Below are 14,823 nucleotides of genomic sequence, written 5' to 3'. Positions count from 1 at the left end.
CAGCACAGTTGGCCCTCCTCATTTGCAGATTTGATTATCATGGGCCTGAACAGACAGGCCAAAATAAAACTTTGGAGGTATGCTGTTTAAATGCTGCATGCATTTTAAGAGGCTGGAAGCTGTGCCAAAGCCACGCTCCAGTCCTAAGGACTGGAGAGGAGCTTTGGCACAGCTTCTGGCCTCTTAAAATGCATGTGTCATTTAAACAGCATACCTCCATAGTGACCCAAAGCAACTTTATTTTGGCCTGTCTGTTCAGGCCCTTAGTTCCCTTTCAGAACCTCTAGGTCTTCCAGCATGACTCTATTATCAAATTCCGCCAAAGGTCACACTGGAGGACCTAGAGATTCCTAGAGGGCATTTGTAGGTCCTCCAGCACATTTTCATGATCAGCTTCTGGCAGATCTTGACCACAGAATTGCCCTGGAGGAGAAGAGATTTTTAGAGAGGTATTCTCTCAGAGGTGTGTGTGTATATAATTATTTGTGTTTTTCCCACTTTCATGAGGGTCCTATTCCCCTAATCCCAGTGAATGTGGAGGGTCTACTGTAATAACAACCCATCTTAAATCAAAATGCCTATCTGAACCAAAGGATAATGGAAAAGCCAGTCCACCGATCTTTTGCTTCTCAAACATTTTTGTAAAAAAACAAATTTGGTAGTGGTTTACCCTTGGTCTGAAGCCTTGATTTTTCACCCCATTCTTAATTGCCTTCTCCAGTTTACCCAGTACAGTTGATGGGCTGAGTCAGTGAGAAAGTCAATAGGAAACATTAAAATTACAAAGAATAAAGGACTTATTTGCAGTGGGGTAGGAAATATAAAGATGTTCATTTGGTGGCAGTGGTAATGACCTCCCAGGGAACATCATCTAGCTCTACTTTCTTTTCTTAAATCATTCCAGTTATTAAGGTTCTCATTTCTAGCTTTAGAAGAAAACCTTCTCTTGACATAATCTATGGGTGATTCCATTTTGCTTGGTATCCCCAAATTCTACTATAATGCTTGTTTACTATCACTTGGGTGTTTTTTATTGCTTACTTCAACAAACGTCAAGATAAGAAAGTACTGAAGGAGAAAATAGTGACACCTACAGATAGCAAAGAAGTCTTGTGAGATACTAACAATGACTGAAGCTTGGAAACCAGCCATTCTTTAAAGAGTGTGTGTGTGGGGGGGGGAGACAATTCTCCAGTGCTGCACAGTGGCAGCTGGTGGCTGTTAGGTCATTGGGGGTGATACACTCACTTTGGGATTTAAATCTGAACTTTTGATTGGTCCAAGCTGTCCAAGGTGCTCAATCCTATTGCCAAAATCAATTATCCAACTTGGGTAACCCCTTTAAAATTGAGATTAAAAATGAAAGCCGATTCACTAACCCCACAGACATGGAAGCAGGTACTGGTACTGTGTATGGCTAATGAATTTTCTGTATCCATACAAACAGTAGGATGGGAAGTAAAAAGCTGAAGTACATAAAAAGTTTTTATTTAAATTGTATTTTGTTGAGAGAGTTTTCCCTCATTTGATGTTCTGACTAGGTAATGAAGACAAACTCAAGCTGTGCTTGAACGTGCGAACTCATGCCAAATTGCTAAGGCCACCAAATTTTTCTTCATCTGTTTTAACTTTCAGATCCTGGCAGTGCTGCCTGGGGTGCTTCCAGACAGCAATAAGGCTGCATCCGCACTGCAGAAATAATGCAAGGTTGAAACCACTTTAACTGTCGTGGCTCAATGCTCAAATGCTGGGATTTGTGGTTTGTTGTAGCACCAGAGCTCTCTGACAGAAAAAAGCTAAATGTCTCAGCAAACCACAATTCACGTAATTACATACCATTGAACCATGGCAGTTAAAGTGGTGTCAACCCAGTTTATTTCTACAATGTGGGTGCAGCCTTAGCACTACCACCTAAAAGGCATTCTGGAGCTTCCCATCAACTTGAAAAAGAGGCAGGTTACAAATGGGAGAAGCTCTCACCTTCACCTACTTCTCTTCTTGCAAAGAATCATGTCTGAGGCAGATTAACTGCCCAATAAAAATCTCACCTAGAAGTATACCTGGAGTAAAAGAATAATCCATTGCCCTAGACTGTGCCCCTTTCTCATGTTGATGGCCTAGTCACCCAATATGCATCAGCCACAGACTAACATCAGGCAGGCAGTGTTTGACTGCTAAAATGTGAATTACCACATCTGAGAAGTCCAGTCTTTTGATTTTAAAGCCCTCCACCATCATACAGTGTGGGAAGTATGGGTGAGATGATTGATCTGCTAGAAATAAAGCTGAAGGAGAGCCAGCGTGGCAGCCTAGTGGATTGACTATGAGACTGGAGACCAGGGCCTCATTCCCACTTACAGATAAATTGGTATACAATCCGAATCGATGGATCAATTCGACAGCTGAGTGTGGTTCCCACTACATTTGCCCTAATCGCATTTTTCCCCTCTTGTGGTTCACATTCACGAATGAGTCGATTCAAAATGGACCCGTTCCAGCCGGCTGAAGGGTAAATTTAAATCGATTCCGATCCACATCTGGTTCATACTTGCGTGGAATCGATTTATCAAAAAAGACACAGAAAACATCAGCATCAAAAAGACGCAAATGAAATGGGTCTAGTGCTTGGCTGGAGCAATTCAGTTTAAGTGGGAACCAGGGTTGTTTGAACTGGTTCAAACTGATTTGCAATCTGGTTTAAAAGGTAGTGGGAATGAGCCCCAGGGTTTAATTCCTAGCTCGGCCATGAAACCCACTGGGGGAAAGTCACACGCTCTCAGCCTCTGAGGAAAGCAAGGGCAAAGCTCTTCTGAACAAATCTTGCCAGGAAAACCCCATGATAAGGTTGCAGGGGGTCGCCATAAGTCAGAAACAACTTGAAGGCACACAACAGCAATAAGGGTGAAAGGGGGGGGGGGGGGCAGAAACCAAAACCAAGGGTCATAGAAACAGAGATACAACAGCTTCTGTCCCTTTAAGTACACCAAGCTACAACACACACACTCTCCCCTTAAGGAGACTATCAGGCAGGTGCTGCCCACGCAAGCTTTTAATGCAATTTTCGGCCTTCCAAGACTGGAGGAAGGGGATCTCAGAAGGCAGGAAAATGAGATTAGGGTGGGAGGAGAGGGAAAGGCGTCTAAATCTTTTCCAAAATGGAAAAAGTCACCCCTGCCTAAAGTAAAATAAATGGGGGGAGAAGGTAGTTCACCCCTCTCTTTGCAAGTGGAAGCTGCCATGGGTTCCTCCCATTAAAGAAAAGGGGGGTACACCAGGCTGGTTGCCTGAGCATTAAAAATCTTGTCTGCGCATTAAAAAACCCACCTTGGGCAAGTCACATTCTCTCAGCCTCAGGAGAGAAAGAAAACACCATACATTTGCCTTAGGGTCGCCATAAGTCACAAATGACTTGGTTTTCCATGCTGCACCTGCACTGCAGAAATAATCCAGTTTGACACCACTTCTAACTGCCCTGGCTCAGTGCTAGAGAATCCTGGGAACTATAGTTTATTGTGGCACCAGAGCTATCTCTAACAGAGAAGGCTAAAGGTCTCACAAAACTACAATTCCCATAATCCCACAGCATTGAGCCAAGGGCAGTTAAAAGCTGCGTCCACATTGGAAAAATAACCCGGTTTGGCAGCGCTTTAACTGCCTTGGCTGTTTGCTATGGAGTTCTGGGAGATGGAGTTTGTTGTGTGCCCCACGGGTCCCACAACAAACTCCAACTCCCAGAATTCCATAGCAAAGAGCCAAGGCAGTTAAAGCAGTGCCAAATCGGGTTATTTCTCCAGTGTGGACGCAGCCGCAGCAGAACAACAATCAGGAGCTAAAGGACGCCTAAAGGGGCTCCTCAGCCCCCCTGAAGTTAGGCTCTCCCTCCGTTATCTTCTGTACTGGGCTTGGAGGCGCCCCTGGGGCCCTAGGCCTTGCCCTGGCGTTGCCTGTGGGGACACCCCTTGCCCTCTTCCCTGGGGAACCCCGCAGGCAGGCGGCCTTCCTTCCCTCCTTCCTCCCCGCCATGCACCGCGCCGAGGGAAGAAGAAGGAGAGGAAGGCGCGCACAGCTGCCTGAGAGCAAAGCAAAGGCAGAAGGAAGGGCGCCCTGACTGACTGACTGACCCGGGACCCTTTAGGCCCCGCCCCCTTGACGGCGGCGCCCCGCCCCCTAGGGCTCTGATTAGCCGCAGTCCTGCTTCCTCCCCTTCCCATTGGGCGGTGCCGGCTTGTCGCTCAGAGGCCGTCCTGGGCTCTCATTGGCTGGAGGCTGTGTGTGGGCAGGGCCGGCTGTCAGTCAGTCAGGGAAACGGGTCTGGGAAGGAAGAGGGGAAGAAGGAGAGAGAGAGAGAGAGAGAGAGAGAGAAGGAAGGGGGGAGGGAGGGGAGGAAACATCTGGCTGCCGCAGCCCGGGCCCCGTCTGTGCCGCCGCCGCCGCCGCGCGTGCCTCCTCCTCCCTCCCTCCCTGGCTGCGTGCTCCCGGCTCCCCGCCCCCTTCGCCCTCCCTGCCGCCTCCGGGGCGCTGCCATGGGGGGCCGCTGAGAGAGAGGGGCCGAGAGGAGGGCAAGGAAGGAAGGGCGCCGCTGGGACTCGGCCGGGGGGCGCTCCAGAGTGTGGGGCCGGGCTCGGGGGGGGGGGGGGGGAGGGGGGAGTGCCCGGGGAGGGCGATGGGGTTAACCGGCCAACCGTCCCGTCCCCCCTCCTCCTCCTCCTGGCGGGAAGGGGGCTGGGAGGAAGGGGGACTTTGGGGGCAGTTCAGGCCTTGAGGGAGAGGAGGGGGATTTGAGGGGGAGGGGGGGCTTAAAGTGAGGGGAAGGGGCTTAACAGGTGGGAGGGGCTGCTTCCTCCTCCTCCTCTTTCTTTTCCTCTTCTTCCTCTTCCTCCACTTCTTCCTCCTCCTTTTTCCTGTGCTTCCTCTTATTTCTCTTTTTCTTCTTCTTCCTCTTCCACCTTTTCTTCCTCTTCTTCTTTCTCCTACTCTTCTTCTTTCTCTCCTTCCTTTTCTTCCTCCTCCTCCTCCTCTTTTTCTCCTCCTCTTCTTCTTGCTTTTCTTCCTTTTCCTTTCTCTTTTTTTTGCTTATCCTCCTCCTTTCTTCTTCCTCTTTTTCCTTCTTTCCCCCTTATCTTCTTCTTCCTCCCCCTCCTTTTCTTGCTTTTCCTCTCCTTCCCCCTTTTCCTCTTCCTCCTCCTCTCCTGGAAGTGAGTCCCCCTGCTGCAGCCCAAGAGGAGGGAGGAGTGGGGCTGAGGGTTGGGCTGGGGTCAGGCGGTTAATGGGTCATTGGGGAGCTGGGTTGGGGTCAGCCTGGTCTGGGTCTTTCTTGGGGGGGGGGGGGGGGGGGGGGGAGAGAGGTCAAGCGGGGAGAGGGGGGTGTGAGGCTGGACTGGGATGAGGAGCAGATGGGGCAGCAGAGAGGGAGTCCTTTGTGTGTGGTGGCACAAGCAGTGTGTGTGTGTGTGTGTGTTTTGTCTTGCAGCCCAGAAAAGGTGGGGAGGGGAAATGATGTGGGGCACAATGCAGCTGTGGAGGGCTGGGAAAGGAGAGGGAGAGAAAGAGAGAGCTCTGTTCCCTCCCAGGACTCTTCTGTTCATCTCTTCCAGTTACTTGCCTTTTGTTGCTGCTGCTTTGGCTGCTGTGATCTTGATCTGGACAGTTCCTGTAATTTGGCTCTTTCCTCCTGAGTCTGCTGTTCCCCTTCCACCTTCCCTTCTGTGCAAGGACTTGGTTTGCTCTCTCATCTCTGCACCATTTACAGTGTGCCAAGAGGAGTAGAAGGAGTTATAATTGGCCAAGCCTTCCTCAACTTTGTGCCTCTTTAAGGAGAGCAAAGGGAAAATAAAGTCTTGTGTTGAGAGGTGTGTGCTCACTCTGCCCCCTCCTCTAAATTTTGCTGTTTTGCTAAGAAAGGTGGCAACTAGCCTAGGGCTTGGATTCACTCATAACTTACATAGTAAAATAGTGGTGCACAGTAAACAGAGTGGAGAACTTATTTCATTAAGCATAAAGTTGTTGTTTGGCCTAGAAAAGTCAAGCTGGCGACTTTTTAATTCTGCTGTGTTTCAACAACTGGTTTCATTTTAGCATATTTTGCTCTTAGAACACTTTCCTGCCAACTAAAAAGAAGGCATCACATCTTTTACATCTTGCCTGAATAGCTTTTCTATATGCATTCACAGTTAAAGGAGTAATAAGTGTGTTTTAACATAGCTGATAGTACTTTTCCTTCATGACTAAAAGCTACAAAATTAGTGTTGAATATGTAATACCACAGACTTAAATAGGTTATACTTGACAATCCTCTAATGTAGGAATGCCTGACAAGAGGATGCAGTATGAAAAGAGGAGAGATTGTATATATAATTCCTGGTCTTGTATGGAGTAGTATGTTTGCAAGTGCTAAATCTTCAGTGCTACTTGAGTTTTTACTCTCATTTATTTTACATTGTGTTGAAGGAACATTATTCATTATTGTTTATAAATTCCCAAGCAGTCAATTGTTCTGGGGGTTTTTAAAGATGTGACTAAAATACTTACAAGATGTCACTATTGATATCATTATATCTGGTCGTACTGTATCTGTATAGTTAGAAAAGCCAGTCAGAATCTATAGAAGGGGAGAAACTGCACTGAATTTGAAGCAGGAAAATTGATCTTTTAAAATGAACCTCTGGTTTCAGTAAAAATGGATTATCATGACTTGGGGGAGCTCTTAGTGTATAAAATACTCCGCAAACTTATGGCAGAAGGGTTGCTATACTATACATGTGGCGAAGCTCCATATGTTTAAGAATTTTTTTACTTTCCTCTGTTAGAAAGTTTTGAAAAAAGACTTTGAAGTATTTTGTTTATACTAACAGACAAGAAAAGTTCTCCTAAGAAAAAGCTGGTGGCAGGAGTGTAGAGGAGTAGCATATGGCATTAAAAGGAGCACAGCTGGAGGTAGCATTTCCATCTGAACATGATGTCAGAGCAGCTGACAGCCTGCCATCCCTCAGCCTTTTATTCTAACACACAGACAGGGAGTGAGTGTGTTTGCAGATCTGTGTGTAGGGAAGGTATCTCATTCCTCTCTAACATCATCTCCACTTTGCATCTGTCTCTCTCTTAGTCTGCTTTTTTTCCCACCGATCTTAACAGACCTGGAGCCAGCAAGACTCGGACAAAAGGACTTAATCAGGTTTATGTGTGCTAAAGGTAGGAAGAGCAGGAGGCTAGTTACAGTGCATTTCTCTCTTGGCGTTTATTTAATTTGAGAATATCCCATTCCTAGTTTAATGAGGTGTAGGAGGAACAAGTGCAGTTCAGTAAAAAGGGAATAACAGTGAAGGCTTGCATTTTTGACTTGTTTGTTCTTGTGTACTTGATGCAGTCCTACCATTTTTGTTCTCTTGAGCACTGAGTGTTGTATGTAAGGATTTTTGTTGCAATATAGTATTTACAACTGTTCTAATAGTAATGTTTCCTAAGAATGACAAAAGGAAGGGTTTGAAATGGCATGTGCGATAGAGGCAGCAGGATGTATTAATATCATGGGCATGGTGACTTCTGCTATTAAACTTTGTGCTTGAAGACCAGACTACTGAACTTTAGAAATGTACAATTCTCTTGTTTTGGGGGGTGAAACAGTGGGAATAATTTATATGTGAAACAAGGATTTCTCCTTCCTTGGGAATAACTTGGCTCATTCCTCCCTTTCTTTCCTTTATTTTTTTTGTTCTTTTTGGTTCTTTGGTGTATGTTGAAGAAGTTTATTCAATACAACAAGAATTGTTTGAGGGGAGGTTTCTGTGTTCACGACTAATTTAGAACTTGTAGATTTGAGCTGCCTGAATTGGCCAGACAGCTGTAATCGCACTCCTCTATTCTTAATCTCTTTATCTGGGCAGCAGCTGCCATATGGCCACAGTCAGCTGGATCAGATGTTTATAAGCTTCCTTCTTCGTCCCTCTCTGTCCTTTCAGCCTCCTAATTTGATCACAGCTACCTTGTGAGCTGCCCTCCAATCTTTATTTTTAGCCCTCTTAAGGATTAGGATTGATGTTGGTTGTGGGGCACTTAAAGTGATTGTATTGTAAATCTTCTTGCTTTATTCTGACAGTAGTATATTGTAGAATATACTTGGGATAGGATTGTAACTTCAGGAACATATCTATGTGCCCAAAGGCACAGCTGCTGTATGTAACTACTTTGCCACAACTTTGATTTCTACTAACAGAAATGAGGAAATACTTAAAGGTTTTTTAACTAGAAATCTTCAGTGATCTTTTTAAAAACCTTTCCTTCTAAAGAAAGTGATGAATAGAGATAAAAACCCATTATTAAGAGAGAGGGAAATTAAATAAAACTTGCTGAAAGGCTTTTTCATGATTACCATTGACCAACTGAAATGTTTTCCATATATTTAGGATCCTTTACAGAGGATCAACATCTTCTGTTTAACTGTACTTGTTTTCATTTATTGGAGTCTTTTAAAGTTTTAGACTATCGATATGTATGTGTATATATATGTGTGTATGTGTGTATATATATAGCCAAAGGACGAACACTAAAAAGGCTATCATTCAGTCATGAGGAAAAATGTTCTATAAGCCATTGTTTTGATCAATTAAATATTATTTTCACCCCATCTTTGTAGGATTATCAATGTTGCATTCTCCATTTTTCTTCTGCCTTGGATTGCAGATGTGTTTAAAGTCGCATCCTTGATTCTACCACCCTACTCCCAGCCTACTTCTTTACAGTCAGATAAACTGTTAATCTAACTTTGGAAACTGCAAAAGATAGCTGAAGTAAAATGTTGTGGAAAGTTGACTAATTGTTGCATGTCACAAAGGATGTTCTTTAAAAATTTTAAATCTTGTGGAAATTATCTTGTCAAATGTGATCTCATATAGGCATATAATCAATTACTTCCAATATTTAACTAAATCTTTTTGCTCCTAGGTTATGAAGACAGCATGGAGTTTCCTGACCATAGTAGACATTTACTACAGTGTTTGAGTGAGCAGAGACATCAGGGTTTTCTTTGTGACTGTACTGTTCTGGTAGGAGATGCCCAGTTCCGAGCACATAGAGCTGTACTGGCTTCGTGCAGCATGTATTTCCACCTATTTTACAAGGACCAGCTGGACAAAAGAGACATTGTTCATCTGAACAGCGACATTGTTACAGCCCCAGCTTTTGCTCTCCTGCTTGAATTCATGTATGAAGGGAAACTCCAGTTCAAAGACTTGCCCGTTGAAGATGTGCTAGCAGCTGCCAGTTATCTCCACATGTATGATATTGTCAAAGTCTGTAAAAAGAAGCTGAAAGAAAAAGCCACCACAGAAGCAGACAGTACTAAAAAGGAGGAAGATGCCTCAAGTTGTTCTGACAAAGTAGAGAGCCTTTCTGATGGCAGCAGCCACATTGCAGGAGATATACCCAGTGATGAAGATGAAGGGGAGGATGAAAAATTGAGCATTCTGCCTAGCAAAAGGGACTTGGCGGCTGAGCCTGGGAACATGTGGATGAGATTGCCCTCGGACTCAGCAGGCATTCCCCAGAGTGGCGGAGAGGCAGAGACACACGCAACAGCAGCTGGAAAAACAGTAGCTAGCCCCTGCAGCTCAACAGAGTCTTTGTCCCAGAGGTCTGTCACCTCAATGAGGGATTCGGCAGATGTTGACTGTGTCCTGGACTTGTCTGTCAAGTCAAGCCTTTCTGGAGTTGAGAATCTGAACAATTCCTATTTCTCTTCACAGGACATGATTAGAAATAACCTGGTACAGGTGAAGGTGGAGAAAGAAGCTTCCTGTGATGAGAGTGATGTTGGCACTAATGACTATGACATGGAACATAGCACTGTGAAAGAAAGTGTGAGCACTAATAACAGGGTACCGTATGAGCCAGCCCATCTGGCTCCTATGAGGGAAGATTCTGTTTTGAGGGAGCTAGATAGAGAGGACAAAGCAAGTGATGATGAAATGATAACTCCAGAGAATGAGAGAGTTCAGGTGGAAGGGAATATGGACAGCAGTCTGCTCCCTTATGTCTCCAACATACTTAACCCTGCAGGCCAAATTTTTTATGTGTCCCCTGTGCAACAAAGTCTTTCCTAGCCCCCACATTCTTCAGATACATTTAAGTACGCACTTTCGAGAGCAGGACGGGATCCGCAGCAAGCCTGCCACTGATGTCAATGTCCCAACCTGCTCCTTGTGTGGTAAGACTTTTTCTTGCATGTACACCTTGAAACGACACGAGAGGACTCATTCAGGGGAAAAACCCTACACTTGCACCCAATGTGGAAAGAGCTTCCAGTACTCCCACAATCTGAGCCGCCATGCCGTAGTTCACACACGGGAGAAGCCGCACGCTTGTAAGTGGTGTGAGCGCAGGTTCACACAATCTGGAGACCTTTACAGACATATTCGGAAGTTTCACTGTGAGCTGGTGAACTCATTGTCTGTCAAAAGTGAAGCACTGAGCTTACCTACTGTCAGAGACTGGACATTAGAAGATAGCTCACAAGAACTTTGGAAATAGAATTTTTATATATATAATTAATATATATATATAAATCTATATAGTTGTGGTACAGTCTAAAAGCAGTCTTGTTTCCTTGAACTGAAAGTTTGGCCATTAGCTTGTTTTATGCACTTTAAGGCGGCATGAACATTTCACTATTTAGTGCTCTGATATGAACTATAGAAATAAGACTAATAAATTTCATTAATTTCCCCATATTTCCCCTTAAAGTAAGTACTTCTTTTAAATAAAGCTGCAAATGAACAAATGTGATTTTAGGTTCTATTTAACCTTACTTGCAACACTGCACCATTTCAAACTCCATTTAAAGCAAAAGAGTACTCCCTTCCAGTGTTTTTATCAATTCGGTTACATTTTTAAAATTGCATGCATATTTTCTAGCTGTGGGAAACCTGAATGCTTTTAGACCCAAGTGATAAATTTCTGAAATGCTGGAGTATCTATTTTTAAACAAGCAGTTGCAATATTATTGTAATTTGTGGATTACAACAGTTCCCAATTTTTTTTTTTAAAAAAAAAGACCATCACAGATTTTTTTAAAATACACTGGAATTGCTGGGACTCTGTTAAGGTATGCTTGGGATGAAAATGGATGTTGCAACCTCAACAGTTGCAAACTGCATTTAAAAATGTGAATTACTGTTGTATACTGTAATTGATTAAATGGGCTGGGGGGGGTGTCAAGGAAATTGACAAGTTGTGTTAATGCGCTCTCAGTTGAGTCTTGAAAAGTAAATATTAACGCTACGGAAATGCATGCGTTTCAGTATATTTTTGTCTTTGTTTGCATTGTATAACTTTAATGAGTGAGTTTTAAAACTTATTTAATTTTTTGTAGGAAAAAAACACCACTGGAAAAAAATTGGTGTTATGAAGAACATAAATGCACTGTTTTTTATTTTATATAATTTAAATTAATTGCCCACTGTCTTTAAGTTGAACAAAAGCTACATGTTGATTTTAGCTATGTAAAGGAAGATAGTAATGTTTACAAACAGGCTTAGAGATTTGCATGTGCAGTGTACATTTATCAAGAAAAAAAAATCTGATTGCACAGAACCCATGCCAGCGCCAACTTTTGATGCATACACTACCCATATGAGCATTTTTAGAATTCCTGCTGCACAAATTGACAATAGGTCATTCATTTTTCGCCCCTTGAAAAGATTCTATGGAGTGAAAAAGCCCCAGGCTGAAAGGACTAGAAAACCTTGATTGACATGGGGTGGGGTGGGGGAAATGGTGGGAGAAAAGTTGGGGGAGGGTTTGTGAACTGTGTATCCAAGCAGCAAAGACTGCAGCCTGACGTGTGGTTTTAATGATCAACACACAGGGCAAAAGCATTTTGCACAGTGTTTGTTTTCCTGTCTTGCACTTACAAATAAGGTCTATGGGAGTAGCATGGAAAATTGTTTTTTCTTCTTTCTGCTTTGTTTAGAATTTGATCGCCTTAACTACTGTAAACATAGCCTATTTTTGTGCTTAAGAAACTGAATGGAAAACTCCATTGTGTATTGCTGGACTGTTTTGGAAATACTTTGGTCAAATGTATGTTAATTTGGCTGTAATGGCATTTAAAACAAAAAAAAAAAGCTGTGAAAATGGCCTTGGAGCATTATTTTTAGTTACTTGAATAGTTGCTAGGTTTTTAAAATACATTCTTTTTATTAATTTAGAAAAGACAATCAATGTCTGGGAAAATGGACTACTTTTGAATTATTATTATTATTATTTTTGTGGATGTGAGTGATTGTTTTTTGGGGGTGCCCTTTAGTTTCACATTCTTTTTTTGGTTCTAAAATTAGACTGACATCTAGCTTTGACAATCATAGTATGTTTTATTTTCCTGAGGGGGAGGGGGAATAACTTATAACGCTGTTTAGTTTTGTACTATTGGTGTGTTGGTGAATTTTTAAACTGTGTGCTAACTGCAATAAATTATACATACTGAGAAATCAATTAGTAGTCTTCTCCCCTTTTTAAACATTGAAATTGCAGAATGCTATTGATAATACCCTACCTTTTGATAATGTATTATCTTTTTGTACAGATTCCTATTGATTTGTGAAATAATCAGCTCACTGTTTGAAGTAGCTGTAAATAAAAGTGGTTTCTAATTGGCAAATTAAACATTTTAAGATGCTCTATACTAAAAACTACTGGTACATTGTAATCAATGTAAAAATTTCCACTGGATGTTCATAGAAACAAAGTGTGGTGTTCATCACATAACACCATTCCAAGTTCTGTGACGGCACTAAGCGCTAAATCCATCAAATAGACTTATACCAACAAGAAAGTAGGATGAGACGAGAAGGGGAACAACTGGCAATTTGAAGAAATGATTGATTAGTAATTGGAATCCGCAAAACAGAAATACCGGTTATCCCAAGTAGTTTTCACTGGTTATGCTAGGTTACAATTCCCCTTTTCAGTCTGGCAGCATTAAAGGTTGTCTCTGTCAGATTAATTGGTAAATATATGGTATGTCTTTAGACAAAGTTCTGAAAACATTCTAAGAGAAACATTTCAGACAAAAGTATATTACTGATTATCTAATCTAAAAGTTGTCTATTACACTAGGGAATGCTGTTATGGTCTTAATCAGTGTATAACTATTTTAAAAATCTATGCTATGGCTCAAATAATAATGATAGACTATTGTAATAAATAAATTTAGAAAACAAACCTCTATTACCATTTGGTTATGTGCAGTTTTCATAATACGTACTAGCTCACATTCTAGTATTTCAAATACATGACATAACTTTAACATCCATAAACAAAATTGCATTTTATAAAATTGTATATCATCAATTTATACAACCTCATAAGGGATTGTATATTCTTAGCGAGGTCTATCTCAGCTCTGTGTTTGAACCTATCCTTGTGATTTTAAGATAGCTTGTGGCAAGTAAAATTTGGATTGTCAGTCTAAAAAGTCCAGAATAAATTCTAAAGTGACTTATCATTTGAAATTTTTCATGACAAAGATATCTCAAGGAATTTTGAGTTTATTACTTGTAGTAGAAATTTTGTTAAACTTAATAATACTAGTTTTTCTTCCACCCAGATTTGAAAGCTCTGTAAGAACCCACCCAGGGTCTTAAACATTTGTAAGATGTTGTAATTAAAATGCATATCATGTTCTGCAGGATCTCATTTAAAGATGAGAATTTGAGTATGGTACTGAAAAGCTTCCTCTAATGTTAAGAGCAAACACTTAGGTTGTGTATTTATGTGTGTACGACTGCATATAAATCCAAATTAAATAACATTTTATTTCCCAGCTCATTAGTGTTTCCATATCAAAATAAATCCTACCACAGAGTATGCTAGGACCAGAAACGTAAAATGTATGGCAAAATCTTCCTGGGATGTGAAAGTGAAAGTCAAGATTCTGGATATAAACACATGCAAAGCTCTTTACTTTTGTCAATAGAACGGGCAATAATAAGTCAACTTGGTATATTTTTTGAATAACAGTTAAAAAATGTCACTGAAGTTTATTGCTTTAATCTTAAAAATCATAGGATATGTTGGATGATTATGTTTGAAAAGTCTTTCGGTGAATTCACTTGGTCTTTCTCATGTTAAAAATAATCAAATTGCGGTCAAAACCTAAATCTTTGTTTTTGTGAGCATCATATAAGCATATTACTTTTACTACTAATGATTAAAAAATAGCATTTTGATCTTTAGTTTGGAGCTAACTGTCTGGTGTGCACACACAAACAAAAACAGTATGTAGAAAGAAATGGGGAGAAATTACTAAGCATTCCGGCAGGATGGTCCAGTTTTCCAATAAAATTATTGTATAACTGAAAATAAAAACTGTGTGCTTTGAGCTTTCTTTCCTTTTCCTAGTAGCAGCTGCATTTATTCACCTGTTCAGGATATATGCTCAGGTTCCAATTTTTATCTGCTGAATTAAAAAATATTTTGGCTGTTAAAGCAGCCATTGAGATACCAAAGTGTTGCATCCAATGTTACATGCTTTTTAGAAGCAATTGAGTATTTTGCGTCTTTTAGTTGCCTCAGGGCTATCTGTCATCCATCTCTTTTTAAAAAATGGTACCGAATCCTATTCGAATGATTTGATGTACAGTCGCAGATATTCGGGTACTCAATTTTTGCTTTAAAACAATAGTTCTGCCAACTATGATTAAGGCTGGGCAAATTAAACTGTTTCACTGATAATTTCATTGGGTACCACTATTTCGGCACACTTTTCTCTTGATAATGACAAGGTTTTCTTAGACTACTGATCCAGCTATGAATGTTGATTAAAAAAATTGC

At 41.5% G+C, this 14,823-nt stretch overlaps 1 protein-coding gene across 1 annotated transcript; it reads left to right on the top strand.

Moving 5' to 3' along the window:
- Nucleotides 1-6,353: 6,353 nt before the first annotated feature.
- ZBTB18 (zinc finger and BTB domain containing 18) lies at nucleotides 6,354-14,334 on the top strand. Its single transcript, XM_042445727.1, is given in 3 exon segments — nucleotides 6,354-7,188; nucleotides 8,938-10,058; nucleotides 10,060-14,334. Coding segments are annotated over 3 exon segments (1,596 nt in total). The 5' UTR covers nucleotides 6,354-7,175; the 3' UTR covers nucleotides 10,522-14,334.
- The last annotated feature ends 489 nt before the right edge of the window (nucleotides 14,335-14,823 follow it).

Source organism: Sceloporus undulatus, chromosome 1 (genome assembly GCF_019175285.1).
Source record: "Sceloporus undulatus isolate JIND9_A2432 ecotype Alabama chromosome 1, SceUnd_v1.1, whole genome shotgun sequence".
Classification (NCBI taxonomy): domain Eukaryota; kingdom Metazoa; phylum Chordata; class Lepidosauria; order Squamata; family Phrynosomatidae; genus Sceloporus; species Sceloporus undulatus.
This window is presented reverse-complemented; position numbering and strand designations above follow the sequence as displayed.